The 14,263-nt window shown below is 36.0% G+C and overlaps 2 protein-coding genes across 3 annotated transcripts; one reads left to right on the plus strand and one right to left on the minus strand.

Moving 5' to 3' along the window:
* Positions 1-2,033: 2,033 nt before the first annotated feature.
* On the minus strand, positions 2,034-5,243 carry LOC150035628 (uncharacterized). Its single transcript, XM_090314377.1, has 2 exons — positions 4,183-5,243; positions 2,034-2,127 (listed from the first exon to the last, which is right to left on the minus strand). The coding sequence occupies exons 1-2, from the start codon at positions 5,241-5,243 to the stop codon at positions 2,034-2,036; spliced, it is 1,155 nt and encodes a 384-aa protein (XP_090170503.1).
* Positions 5,244-10,027: 4,784 nt separating this feature from the next.
* LOC120080268 (O-fucosyltransferase 36-like) lies at positions 10,028-13,732 on the plus strand. 2 transcript variants are annotated; one of them, XM_039034888.2, is made up of 3 exons: positions 10,028-11,501; positions 12,126-12,375; positions 13,365-13,732. In XM_039034888.2, the coding sequence occupies exons 1-3, from the start codon at positions 10,291-10,293 to the stop codon at positions 13,539-13,541; spliced, it is 1,638 nt and encodes a 545-aa protein (XP_038890816.1). In that variant the 5' UTR covers positions 10,028-10,290; the 3' UTR covers positions 13,542-13,732. The 2 variants fall into 2 exon arrangements, with proteins under 2 accessions (XP_038890816.1, XP_038890814.1); XM_039034886.2 differs by having other exon boundaries at positions 10,119-11,501; positions 12,102-12,375.
* The last annotated feature ends 531 nt before the right edge of the window (positions 13,733-14,263 follow it).

Raw genomic sequence — 14,263 nt, forward strand, 5'->3', positions numbered from 1 at the left:
TATTGGTCATTGTTTAGGTCCCTTGAGTCTCAGTCTTGTCCGTTTGTTTCATTTGGACATATCAAGTGGTTCGTTGTACTTTTGTCTATTATGTCCCGGTTGACCACAACGTCCACATTTCTTTAATGTGACATGTTCTCCAGCAGACAATATCCTCTTTACCCTTTGTCTACCAACTTGTACCACTTTTTTCGATGGGATTATTTTTACCTCGGTATACCATGGTGGCTTTTTCCATTCGGATACATGACCAAGTAGGTTTATTGACTCTATGTATGCTAACACTAGAGTCTCAGCACTATAGAATCTACTAGATTGATATTGCGCTCTCTAGCTACAACAATATCATGTGAACATGGAATCTCTAAACACTGAAATTGTATGCAACTAAATTCTCGAATGTTAAGGCTAACGATATCATCTAATCCATCGTCCTTGACATGAAATCTATAACAATCGATTGGATTTACTCGGTATCGCCTAGATTTGTCACACTCTAAACCCATTATTTCCTCTACATACTTTAAATGTGTCGATGTACTACTAGACCACATTGTTTGCCTCTCATGAAACAAAACTTGAAGTAGACCTCTTATGTATTCTAGCAACGCAGTTATTGACAATACTCGGGCTTCTTTAGTAATAGCATTGAAGCATCCGACACTATTGCTGGTCATGTTGTCATATCGGTTCTTGGATAGGTAACACCATGCCCATCGCTGAATATAAGTATCCTCCAAATATGTTATAAGTGAATAGTTTTTGTAATTTACTATTTGGACCCAATAGTGCTTGAACTCTGATTCTTGATACACTCTGCAAGCATCGTGAAACAATCTTCTAACGAACTTATCTTTGAATTATTTCTCCACGTTCCTTTTCAAATGGTAGGTACAAAGTCTGTGGTAAGAATTGGGAAATACGGCATCAACGACATTAGTTATACTCTATCCACGGTCTAAGACAAATACAAGGTTAGGGCATTCTTCAATTGCGGTTTTAAGGTTTGTCATGAACCACTTTAGGGCTTAATCATTCTCACTATCAACAATTGCATATGGCAGTGGGTATAATTGGTTGTTACCGTCCATTGCAACACCAACTAGCATTGTTTCCTTGTACTTACCCTTTAGATGGGTACCATTTACAATGATCACGTGTCAAAAACTCTTAAAACCTCTTAAACTCGCATCTAGTGCATTGAACATGTATTTGAAATATTTTGGTTCTTCAAGCTCGATCTCAAATAAAATTCCAAGATTTTCTATCTTCAAAGCCTCACCCTATGCATGCAAGTTGGCATATGATTCCTCTAGCTAACGATATGCGCAAGTGCATGCAATTAAAGTAATAAATCCCAAATAGGGTATCGCTCTTAGGGACTGGCATGAGCAAAATTTTCCTAACTTAGCTATACAATTCTTCGTCAATTTTATCCAGGCAACCAAAAGATGATTTTTATCTATAACTACAGATGACAAAAATTCAGTCACACACAAGAACAATTTAGACAAAACAATTCCAGGGTGTTGTTTTATTTAAGGAAAACAATAAATATGACATGTAATTGATTGAAATTGATAGATTGAGGCTAGAAGTTATAAAATCAGGAAATCCTTTCTCGAGCTCAAACCATCCTAATAACTACCCATCAAACTGAATCTTTTCTATCGCTTGAATAGTTACAGCATTAAGACCCTTCAATCGCACCTCTTATTATTCTAAATTTACTTTCGTACAATTTTGATTAACAATCTAAATTATTGGTTCCAGCGAATTAAATTCTCTCTCGAGACATCTAACTAACTTAAGTTCATTCAATTAATGGCTAGTTAATCAAAAGCATTAAGCATAAACAATTTAGAAATCTATGCAAAATCAATTAATTGTAAATTCACTATTCAAAGTAACATCCCTAAAATCCACAAACACCCTAGAAACAAAGTTTAGCCACGCATTATTCCGATAACAATATTCAACAAACAAACAATCATTATGGCAGAAAATAAATTAACAAGAAGAACGATCTCCCCTTAATAGGTTCGAATCCCAATCTCAATCTTCTTGACTTTCGCCATGAATATCGAATTGTTCTTCAACAAAACTGCACGATCACGATCAATCTTCCTGTCATGATCAATCCAGAAACGCTCTCAAATCAACTCTTAATCTAAATCTCGAGTCTTCAACCAAAAACGATAAGAATTACTCTATTTTTGCTCTTGTACGAATTAGAATTTAAGTAAAATCTATCAAAATCAGCTCACTCTTTTTCTCTCTCTCTTTTTTTTGACTAGCGACTCAACATTGTTAGCGTTGCAATGTTGGCGTCATGCCAGCCGCGAGTCAAAGTTGTAGCGTTACAACATTGCCCTATTTCCAATTGGTCTCGAGTCTACAGGGTCAGGGAGCAATGTTGCAACGTTATTCCAACGCTGGCTCCCTCGAATTACCTTCCAAATTTGCCTTTTTTCTTCATCTTGGGTCCTTGGTTTCTTCCTAATTCCATAGCCAACCTGTAATTGCTTAAAATTGGAGTTTTGCCCCGAGTTTTTTTTTTATCATTTTCGCACAAATTGCTCCTGATGCTTAGTTTCCTGAAATTACTCAATAAACCACATCAAACCAAACAAAACTAGCAATGTTAGTTCTAAAATCGAGGGTAATAAAAGCATTTTTTTTTATGCTTTTCACAACCCTAAACTTAAAACTTTGCTAGTTCCGAGCAAAGAAAAGAAAGAAACACAAAGTAGGAGAAATAATGAATACTAAAATGAAAAAGGTTCAAGGCATGCATTCTCTTATTCCGGTTTCATCAGCTTTCCAACATATACAACACTCATCCACAGAAAAATTAAGACACATCCTAATCGTTGAGAGATTCTAAAGCCAAAACTTTTTATTATCTATGTGTGTGTGTGACTCTTTCTTTAATTCAAAGCTCACAAACTGACTTAATATTTAATTAAGCTTCATTAATTTTCCCCATAATCTAGCTCAAGCACCAATCATCAAGCATCACCACACTCAAGAAAGTAAAATGTCAACTAAGGTGCCTGCACTACTTATTTGAATGGGATCCCAGCTTGCACCATTTTACCCAGGGGCACTAGCTTTCACACATCCATTGTAGGAAACCATACCCAGTCAATTCCTAGGTGTCTTAACTGATCACAGCAAAGACAGCTCTTTTTACCCCTATCCATGCATACACATTACAAGTTTACAATAAGAAAAAGATATTTCTTTTAAGCACATGAGTATACTCTTTTTTTTTTTTTTTTTAAAGACAATAGTAATATTATTTTCTATCCTCTTAGTCTAACATTACAAACCATCATGCAAGATACTCTTTAACCAGTGGGGCCTTTCAAGGTGAAAACCAAATTGACTTAAATTAATGCTTTGTTCAGTTAGAGGTTCTAAATTAAAGTGGTTCTGCTCAAGATAATAGATGATACAAAAAGGGATTCAGAACAAAGAACACTCAAGATAGGACTATGTTACCCAATTTCTACTTCAAAGCATGGCATATATCATGAGTGACTCATCAACCATCATAGTAAAAGAAAGCAACCAAAGAACACAATTCAATCAGTCTCAACATTCTTCCTAACAAAATCAACTCTTTTTCAAAATTTTCAATTTTTTTTTTCAATTTTTTCTCAAAATCACAATATCATGCATAAAACAATCAACTCAAAACAACATGTATAAAAGCACAATATTCAAGCACAAAGTACGCCTCCCACCCCAAACTTAAAAAGATGCATTGTCCCTAATGCATAACATCTAAAACAATCACATGACAGATGAGTGATACAAGCCCGGGTAATGAGCAGGGATTCACGAATCTGGATGGTGAACTGGTGCTTGAAAACACTTGAGCATCATCTCCAACTTAAGGATCAAAACAAAATAGTCATGAGGTGGCTCTCTATCCTAAAAAAATAAAATAATCAAATAACAAATGAAATAAAACTAAAATAAAACAAGAACACTTGGGTTGCCTTCCAAGAAGCGCTAGTTTAATATCTTTAGCTAGACCATGTCTCTAATTCAGACAACTTTCAAGGTGGCTTCATCATTCCATGCACAACAACACCTCAAATATATAATTTTCTCCTACACTGACAATCACATGAAAAATTAGTCAAAGAACAGTTATTAGAGAAAGCATACTCTTTTCTCCCTTCATCCATCAATTCAATATCTCCCTTACGAATATAATCGAAAAAATTTACTGTACTTTCCTTTGGAGATTGTTCAGGACAACTTACTTTTTCCTTGCCCTTTCCTTTACCAAGAGATTGTTCAGAATATTTACCATCTACTTCGTTGATCTCCTGGCACAAACTTACAGGCTCATTGGGTTTGGAAGAACGAAAGATGCTGAATTTTACCTCTTCATCGTTCACTCGAAGTGTAAGCTTGCCATCATAAACATCAATCAAAGCTCTGCTTGTGGCTAGGAATGGCCGTCCAAGGATGGTGGGAATTTCAGCATCTTTTTCCATGTCTAGGATCACAAAATATGCTAGGAAGATGAAATCACCAACTTTAACCAGGACATCCTCTACTACAACACGAGGGTAAGTGAGGGAATGATCTACTAACTGCAATGAGATCGTCGTCGACTGTAACTCTCCTATGTCCAGTTTCCTATACAAAGATAAAAGCATTAGATTAATTGAGGCTCCTAAATCACATAAAGCTTTGTTTACTGTCAGATTCCCTATAGTGCAGGGAATTGTAAAACTCCCAAGATCCTTCAATTTTTGCGGTAACTTCTTTTGCAATATAGCACTGCATTCCTTATTTAAGCTCGCCGTTTTGTACTTTTCAAACTTCTTCTTTGAAGACAACATTTCCTTCATGAACTTCACATAGTTTGACATTTGTTCCAATACATCTGCAAAAGGAATATTAATGTGAAGCTTCTTAAAAATATCCAAAAATTTAACAAACTGATCATTCAATTTATTTTTCTGAAAGCACTGGAGATAGGGGATTTTATTCAATATAGTAGGTGAAAGTTCAGAATTACACCTTGATTTGGATGATACAGAAACATCACCTTTTTTCCCTTGATTCATATTACTAGCTGAAGGACTCAATACCACCTGTTCCTCTGTCTGGTCTGTCACAGGATGAACAATATTTTCCCCACTTCTCAACGTTATTGCTTTACACTCTTCCCTTAGGTTTTTCTCCGTACAACTAGGGAAATCTCCTTTGCTCATTGTGTTCAATGTGGCAACAATCTGGCTAATCTGGATAACCTGAACCTCAATCTGTGCTCTCCAAGAAATTGGTTCTACTCCTTGACTCCTTTATGAAATCCCCAAGCAAAGCCTCCACAGATGGTTTCTTTTTAGAAAAACTTGAAGGTTCCTGAAAAACATTCTTATTGTTAGCATATGAAAAATTCTCATGATTGCACAAACCTGGGTGATAATAAGTGGGTTGTTCAACTGATAAGAATTTTGATGGGCTCCTTGAAATTGATTTGCTTGGCACACATAATTTGCCTACTCAGGTTTAGGTACCTCTCATGATGTGAGTGCATTACAAGCTACCATCGATGCAATCAATGGTTGAGTACCTGTAGACAAGAGATTAATGACATTAGTCAAAGTAGCCATCTACACCTTTAAAGCATTTACCTCATCGAGTTCATAAACTCCAGCCACTCTAAATGAAGATCATTCTAAGGGCCACTTATAGCTCATGCCAGCCATGTCCTCCAATAATTCCTGAGCAGCATCAACAGTTTTTGCAAAAATTGAGGCGCTTGCAGCAGCATCCAAGATGGATTTCGTTGTACTGGTCAACCCATTGTAGAACAACTGGTTTTGTAACCAGTTAGGGTATCCATGCTGGGGACACTTTTGTAGCAACTCCTTATAGCATTCCCATGCCTTGAATAACTGTTCGTCTTCTCTCTGTCTGAATGTGCTAATTTTTATTCTTAGTCTACTCTTTTTTGCAGGAGGGAAGAATTTGACCAGAAAGGCTTGAGCCAACTTATCCTAGGTGGTTATGCTTCCCATTGCAAGTGACTCCAGCCAATCTTTCGCCTTGTCCTACACAAAAAAAAAAGGAAACAATCTCAATCGAATAGCAAAAGAAGGGACTTCGTTTATTTTTACCGTCTTGCTAATTTCCAAAAAAAAAACAAAAAAAAAAGCGGATGTGCTTATGCAGATCTTCGTGTGAAGTTCCCCTGAATGCAAGGTCCCGTGCCATCTGAATTAAACCAGGTTTTAGCTCAAAATTATTGGCATTAATTGGGGTCTCAACAATGCCCATCTGGGTTGTAGGGAAAGCTGGTTGGAAATAATCTCTGATAGTTCATAGCTCCCCCTTGGTCTCCCATGGCGTTGAGCTCAACTCTCTTATTCCTTCTTACTCTTCTCAAAGTCCGTTCAAGTTTTAGATCATAAAGAACAAGTTAAGCCTGTTAACTTCTTCGCATATACAATATTTTGCAACAACTACAAAAAAAAAAAAAAAAAAACCCAAATTAAGATCAACTCAATCTTTAGCAATATTAAGCTTGGGAAATTTTCGTGCCAGTCCTCAGCAACGGTGACAAAAACTTGACGGTATGTGCAAGCGCACGTAATCGAAGTAATAAATCCCAAATACTGTATCGTCCTTAGGGAACGGCGTGAGCAAAATTTTCCTACTTAGCTATCACAATTCTTCGTCAATTTTATCTAGGAAACCAAAAGATGATTTTTATTTATAACTATGAATGACAAAAATTCAGTCACACACAAGAATAATTCAGAGTAAAACAATTCCAAGGTGTTGTTTCATTTAGGGAATACACTATGACATGCAATTGATTGAAATTGATAGATTGAGGCTAGAAGTTCTAAAATCAGGAAATCCTCTCTCGAGCTCAAACCATCCTGATAACTACCCATCGACCCGAATCTCTTCTATCGCTTGAATAGTTACAACATTAAGACCCTTCAATCGCACCCCTTATTATTCTAAATTCACTCTCATGCAATTTCAAATAACAATCTAAATTATTGGGTCCAATAAATTAAATTCTCTCTCGAGACATCTAATTAACTTAAGTTCATTTAATTAATGACTAGTTAATCAAAAGCATTAAGCACAAACAATTTAGAAATCTATGCAAAATCAATCAACTGTAAATTCACTATTTAAAGGTACATCTCTAAAATCCACAAACACCCTAGAAACAGAGTTTAGTCACACATGATTCGTATTCAACAAATAAACAATCATTATGGCACAAAATAAATTAACAAAGAAGAACGATCTCCTCTTAATAGGTTCGAATCCCAATCACAATCTTCTTGACTCTTGCCACGAATACCGAATTGTTCTTCAACAAAACTGCACAATCATAATCAATCTTCCTGTCACGATCAATCTAGAAATGCTCTCAGATCAACTCTCAATCGAAATCTTGAATCTTCAACAAAAAACGATAAGAATTTCTCTGTTTCGACTCTTGTATAAATTAAAATTTAGGTAAAATCTATCAAAATTGGCTCACTCTTTCCCTCTTTTCTTTTTTTTACTTGACGACACAACACTGCTATTTATAATATGCACACAGCGTTGCAACGTTGACGTCATGTCAGTCGCGCATCAATGTAGCATTGCAACATTGTCCTATTTCCAATTGGTCTCGGGTCTACAACGTCAGGGAGTAGCGTTGCAACGTTCTTCCAATGCTGGCTCGACCAAATTGCCTTCCAAATTTGCCTTTTTTCTTGATATTGGGTCCTTGGTTTCTTCCTAATTCAATAGCCATCCCGTAATTGTTGAAAATTGGAGTTTTGCCCTGGGTTTTTGATACTTTCGCACAAATTGCTCCTGATGCTTAGTTTTTTAAAATTACTCAATAAACCACGTCAAACCAAACAAAACTAGCAATATTAGTTCTAAACTTGAGGATAATAAAAGCACTTTTTAAATGCTTTTCACTAGCGTCCCCCTTACAAGAACAAAAGTAGTTTCTCTCGCACGCCATGTTTTGTCATAACTAATATTCACACCGAACTGATGCCACATATCCTCAATAATATGGTGTGGTTTGTCCCCCTGAACAACGCCGAACTTGTCCTTCATCAAGTGACCAATAATGAATGCACACTGGCTTTCCTGTGATCATGATTCAATACTTCAATCGAGCATGTGTGGTTGGGCATGCATTTTGTGATCATGAAAATATTTCATCGATTCATCTTAATTGCTCGAATGACCCACTTACAAGTTGGCAGCAAACACTGAACAATATATTTTTGTTTGATTTTTTAACCTGCAGCTCAATTTTGTTTTTAATGGCCAAAATTGCTAACCTCATCTTCACATCACTCTTGCTGAAGAAAATTTGACCTACTTCAACCGTATTCCCCAACCATATGGACGACTGTGGTTGCATGATTAAGTCACTGTTCTGGCATTACTACTGGATGGTAGTACATTACACGAATTTTGGCGAGGCACACTCCCAACAAAATAGTCAAAATCATTTGATAGAAATAGAGTTGGTTGTTCTTCATTCACAATAGAAGAACCACTCCCTAAAAAAACCTAGGTTGGCTATTCTTCATTCCCAGCCTCTTCATCTTCTATCATCGAATTCTCATTTATACATGTTCCAACCTCTTTTATTGTCACATTTGGATGCAATATGTTCGCTATATTAACATCGATGTTGTCGTTTTCCAGTGACACATTCGATAGAAAAACATCATGCTCAATGACATCCACTCCACACATGAGTTGGTCTTCTTTCTCTAGGTAATCAAGTGTTGCCTCGTGATGAATTTCTTCAATTTCCTCAAGATTTGCAAATACCTGCGGTCTAGTACGGCCATACTTTGAGAGGAGAAATTTAACATAAGTATCGTCCATTAAGCATACTAGAGGAGAATCAATATTCATTTTATATGTCACCATTATTATAATCCTGAACTCTATCAAACTAACTTGCTTGATCTCATATACTAGATTCACCAGTTCATTATACGCCAATGTGCTCGGAAGTAGCAAACCCTTCAAAAGGCCTTCAATATAGTGTCTTTTGTGTCGTCCCATGTACCACCATAATATAAGAATATATACTTCTCCATCCTTCAAGAAAAACAATACACAAAGTGAGCAGTTAAGAAAATTAGTTACTATTAAATATTCGCTATACACGATCCTTGCTACTCGCTTTTCGCTACTCGATACTTGATACACATCTCTCCCCTCATCCTCACTCCACTGGGAACTACTTGCATGTCTTAGTGCACACTCACAAATTCACACTCACTCGTTCTCTTTGCTACATTCGTATGTCTCACACAACGTCGAAAAAGTAAAAAAAACGTGAGCAAATAATGAGAAAAAACTAGCACATTTACCGCGAGCAAATAATGAGAAAAAACTAGCACATTTACTTACTTGAGGTGTGAGACAATATAGTGAAATGATCTAAATGCCTTTATAACTTGATCTCTGTCAAGAAAAACAAGTTTTATGAAGTGGATTTTTTGGAGAGAAAGTGAGCTCAATTTTCTCTTTTGTATTTCAGTTCTCTTTGTTCTTAGTTAATAACAATGAAAAAAAACTTCACATTTCAAGAAATTGATTTGAAAGAATAGTGAGAATTGTCAGAAAATTTTTCAATTTATGTATGTTTGTACATGAGCATTAACTATAGAGCAGACCTCGATGGGCCGGGGCAACTCAAAATGATCGAGTATACATTAATTGAGTATCGAGTATGACGTGCCTATGATCGAGTATACATGTGTCGATTACACATGTAATGAGTGGCCATGCATCTGGGTATCGAGTGATAATGCATTGAGGATCATGTGACGAGTAAGCAAGGATCGAGTGACGGATAATCGATGATCGAGTTCCTTGGTAGGCTAAAGCGTGCGGGGTGCATCTCAGGGGCGAAGCGTTAAAATCACACGTGGATGATGTCAGTAGAATACAATTTTCCATTAAGTTTTTTATAGGTGACCATTTTTCATTTGGATCTCTCAAATGAGGCCATCCATACAAAAAAAAACTCCTCTTAAGATGGCAAAAGCTTGCTTTGGTTAGAAAGAAAAAAAAAAAAAAGAAGATGAAAAGTAGCTAGGCTTTGGTTGGGACTGATACGCTATCGTTTTTGGCCACCGACAGAGTTCTCGACGAATTTCAGATCTCAATTCCCCTAAACTTTAATTTTCAATTAACGGCTACTAATTCCCTTGAAACTGTTTCCCCTTTTCAATTCCTTGTTTTCGGGTGTTAATGGAGAAGTCCGATTCCTATTCCGACGAAGACGACGATCGAGAGAATCTAATCGACCAGAATGAAATCAACCACTCTCCTTCACCTCACTCCGCCGCCTTCCACGTCGGCGGTAACCTCGATCTTCGCTCTACCTTCCCCTGCCGTCGTTTCTCCTTCAAAAAGAGGTATCTCTTTGCCATTTTTCTTCCTCTCTTCCTTCTACTCCTCTATTTCTCCACCGATGTTAGGAATCTTTTCTCTGGTCAGTTCTCTTCGTCGTTCAGAGCTTTTGATTTGCTAGGTTATCGAATGAAGGAATCTGAATTGCACGCATTGTTTTTGTTGAAGCAGCAGCGGTTAGGTCTTTTATCAATTTGGAATCATTCTTTTAATTCTACTTCTGAGGACCTCAAATTATCGCTACTTAGGCAGATTTCGCTCAATAAAGAAATCCAGAATGTTCTTCTATCTCCACATCAGACTGGAAACTCATCGAATGAAGTATACGGTGACGGTCTTGATCTTGTTGGTTTTGGGTTCGATAGGTGTAGAAAGGTGGACCAGGAAGTTTCCCAAAGACGTACTATCGAATGGAATCCGAAATCGAATAAGTTTTTGTTTGCCATTTGCGCATCAGGACAGATGTCGAACCATTTGATATGCTTGGAGAAACACATGTTCTTTGCGGCCATTCTTAATCGAGTTCTGGTTATTCCTAGTTCCAAAGTCGATTATCAGTACAGTAGGGTATTGGATGTAGATCACGTCAATAATTGCTTGGGTAGGAAGGCTGTCATTTCTTTTGAAGAATTTTCCGAGATTCAGAAGAAACGGATACAGATTGATAAGTTTTTCTGTTATTTTTCAAAACCTGATCACTGTTATTTGGATGAGGAACATGTTAAGCAGTTAAACAATATAGGGGTTTCCACGGCTAAACTTGAATCTCCTTGGGACGAGAATATTAAAAATCCCAGTAATAGAACGGTTCAAGATATCCAGTCCAAGTTCTCTTCTGATGCTGATGTTATTGCCATTGGGGATGTTTTTTATGCTAATGTAGAGAACAATTGGTTTGTGCAACCAGGTGGTCCTATTGCCCACAAATGCAAGACCCTTATTGAACCAAGCCATCTTATTATGGTCACTGCCCAGCGTTTCATTCAGACTTTCTTGGGGAGCGATTTTATAGCTATTCACTTTCGACGACATGGATTTCTGAAGTTCTGGTATTTCTTCCATCCCTCAGCTCCATTTTGTGCCTAAGTTAGGCCCGTAATCATTTTGTTTTTGTTTCTTGATTTTTAAAAAGTAGGTCTATAAATACCCATTCTACTTTTAAATTCCTTGCTTTCTTATTTACTTTTTACCGGTGTCTTAAAAGACCAAGACAAATTTTGAAACTAGAAAAGAATAGTTTCTGAAACCTTGTTTTTGTTTGGAATTTGGCTAAGAATTCAACTCTTGTACTTAAAAAAGATGTATAGCATCGTAAGAAAATTAGTAGAAATAGGCAAAATTTTTCAAAAACAAAAAATCAAATGTTGACAGGGCATTAATGTTTTGTTTTTTATTCTATCTCCTTGCTAAGACATATTATGATCACACATCTTAACATTACTCAACATTATCTGCCTATATCTATTATATTATTGCTGTCTGGGTTGTTCTTTGATTGCTCGATCTATTTTCAAATTTTGTATTGATGTTCATAATGCTGCAACTGTTTTTTGATGTTTTGCCCTCATTATTATTATTTGATATATACTTCTACTATACCTACAACATTCGTGCTTTATGAAAGGCCTTGATGTTTAAGAAACTCGCAGTTTTTATTTCTTGCTTATTTCCAGTAATGCAAAACGGCCAAGTTGCTTTTACCCTATTCCTCAAGCTGCAAACTGCATTGCAAGTGTAGTTGAACGGTCCAATTCACCTGTCATTTATCTTTCCACGGATACTGCCGACAGTGAAACTGGATTGCTGCAGTCCCTTGTTATAGTGAATGGAAAGCTTATACCACTAGTTAAACGACCTCCTCGAAATTCAGCTGAGAAATGGGATGCTCTACTTTACCGGCATGAAATTGAGGGAGATTCTCAGGTGATTTATCTTTAGTAATTTGAATCTGAATAATCTAACGCGATTTATTTAGTAAATTTTATGCATCCTCCACCTAGTATTGCTCTATTAAACAACTTCATTAGGCATTATAGAATCTTCTCTGGATAAAAGTATTGATGTGGACATCATGAATTAATATTTAATCCAGAATATGTTTACAGATTAGTCTTCATGACCCTCTTTGTTCATTCTTTGGACATCAATAGCTGTTACTTTTTTTCCCCTTCATTGTACTTTAGTCCCTTTGAGATAATAGTGAGTGGGTTAAGCTGAAGTATTGCATCCTATTGGGGTTAGGCGTAGTACAGATAGTCTCAAGTTTTCCTATTAGTTTTTCTCATTTTTTTTTTCCCAATGAAAGTTCCGTTGTGTGTGTGCTCTGTGTTGTGGAATATTTGGCGTGTTCACAGGTTTGGATAAGGACCCTAGTGAAATTTCATAGTTTGCTTTGGGCTTCGCTTTCAAAACTTTTCTATAATTATTCCCTAGCTAACTTCTTACTTAGTTGGAAACCCTTTCTTTAGAGGAGTTACTTTCACGGGCTTGTTTTTTTTATTGCCCTTGTATTCTTTCATTTTTTTTTTCTAATGAAAATTGTTGATTCTATCCCCCAAAAAAGAGAGAGAAAAGAAGTTCGTTCTTTTTTTATTCCTAAAGAAAAACATTTTCCTCTTATTCTTGAAAGAGTATTTACATTAGAAGAATCTATGTGGGAGTTTGTGTATGGTGTTCTTACTTGAGGAGGATAGATTAGTCTGTTGTTATGGTTGTCCAATTTTTAGTGCAAGCCTGCCAAAATTGAGCATACTGTAATTGACATGCCTTTTCTTGATGTCAGATATTCAAATCTTCATAGACCCATTTGTATTTCAAGAAAGAAAAAAAAAAAAAAAATCTTTAGATAAACCTTGGTAAACACATATATAATATTACCTACTGGGGTTTTTTGTGTTGAAATGATGTTGAAGGTGGAAGCCATGCTAGACAAGACCATATGTGCAATGTCGAGAGTGTTCATTGGAACATCTGGTTCTACTTTTACCGAAGACATTCTGCGTTTAAGAAAGGATTGGCGATCAGCATCTCTTTGTGATGAATATCTCTGTCAAGGTCAGGATCCAAACTTTGTTGCAGAAAATGAATGACCAACATAGAACTGTATCGTTCTTTTCTTTAAAGAAAAAATTACAAACCAATTCTTTGATTCAATCCGTTTTTATTCTCTGGATTTTATTTTTCACCTGAAAATCCTCGGCATGTATCGTACATATTCCTGAAATTGAAGTGTTGTTGTAATGTCTAATGTAACATATCCAATTTTCTTTTTCCTTTGAAATTTCCTTGTTGGTGCTGTTTCAACACCACTTCTGTGGGCGAGATTATGATTCTTGACACTTTTAAATGTTTTGCGACCTTCCATCTTAGAGGTTAGAGGTTTCGAATTCCATAGGTACTATATATATGTGTCTTCTTTAATCATTATAATAATAATTAAAATATAACTATGGTGATTTGAAAGCACTCAAACAAAAATGAGTACTTTTTATTTTCACCATTTGTCGGTAGGAGAATTAAATTTCCAACTTGCAGACACTGTTCATTTTGATAAAGTAAGTGTAATTAAAGGAACATTGATGATTATATAACTTACATTGATGATTATATAACTTATAATAATAGTTTTCAATAATAATTAAAAAAAAAACTAAACTCATATTATAGTTATCATTAAAATAACTAAACTAATATTTATAATAACACCACTGCAATTTGTACATGGATTCTTCTTTTACCGACACACTCCACATTTGTTAAGCGAAATGGTTATATATATATTCAAAGAACGATATTTTTTGTTCTTTTTTGA

The sequence above is a fragment of the Benincasa hispida genome, chromosome 6 (genome assembly GCF_027475165.1).
Source record: "Benincasa hispida cultivar pf3 chromosome 6, pf3_genome.v1.1, whole genome shotgun sequence".
Taxonomy (NCBI): domain Eukaryota; kingdom Viridiplantae; phylum Streptophyta; class Magnoliopsida; order Cucurbitales; family Cucurbitaceae; genus Benincasa; species Benincasa hispida.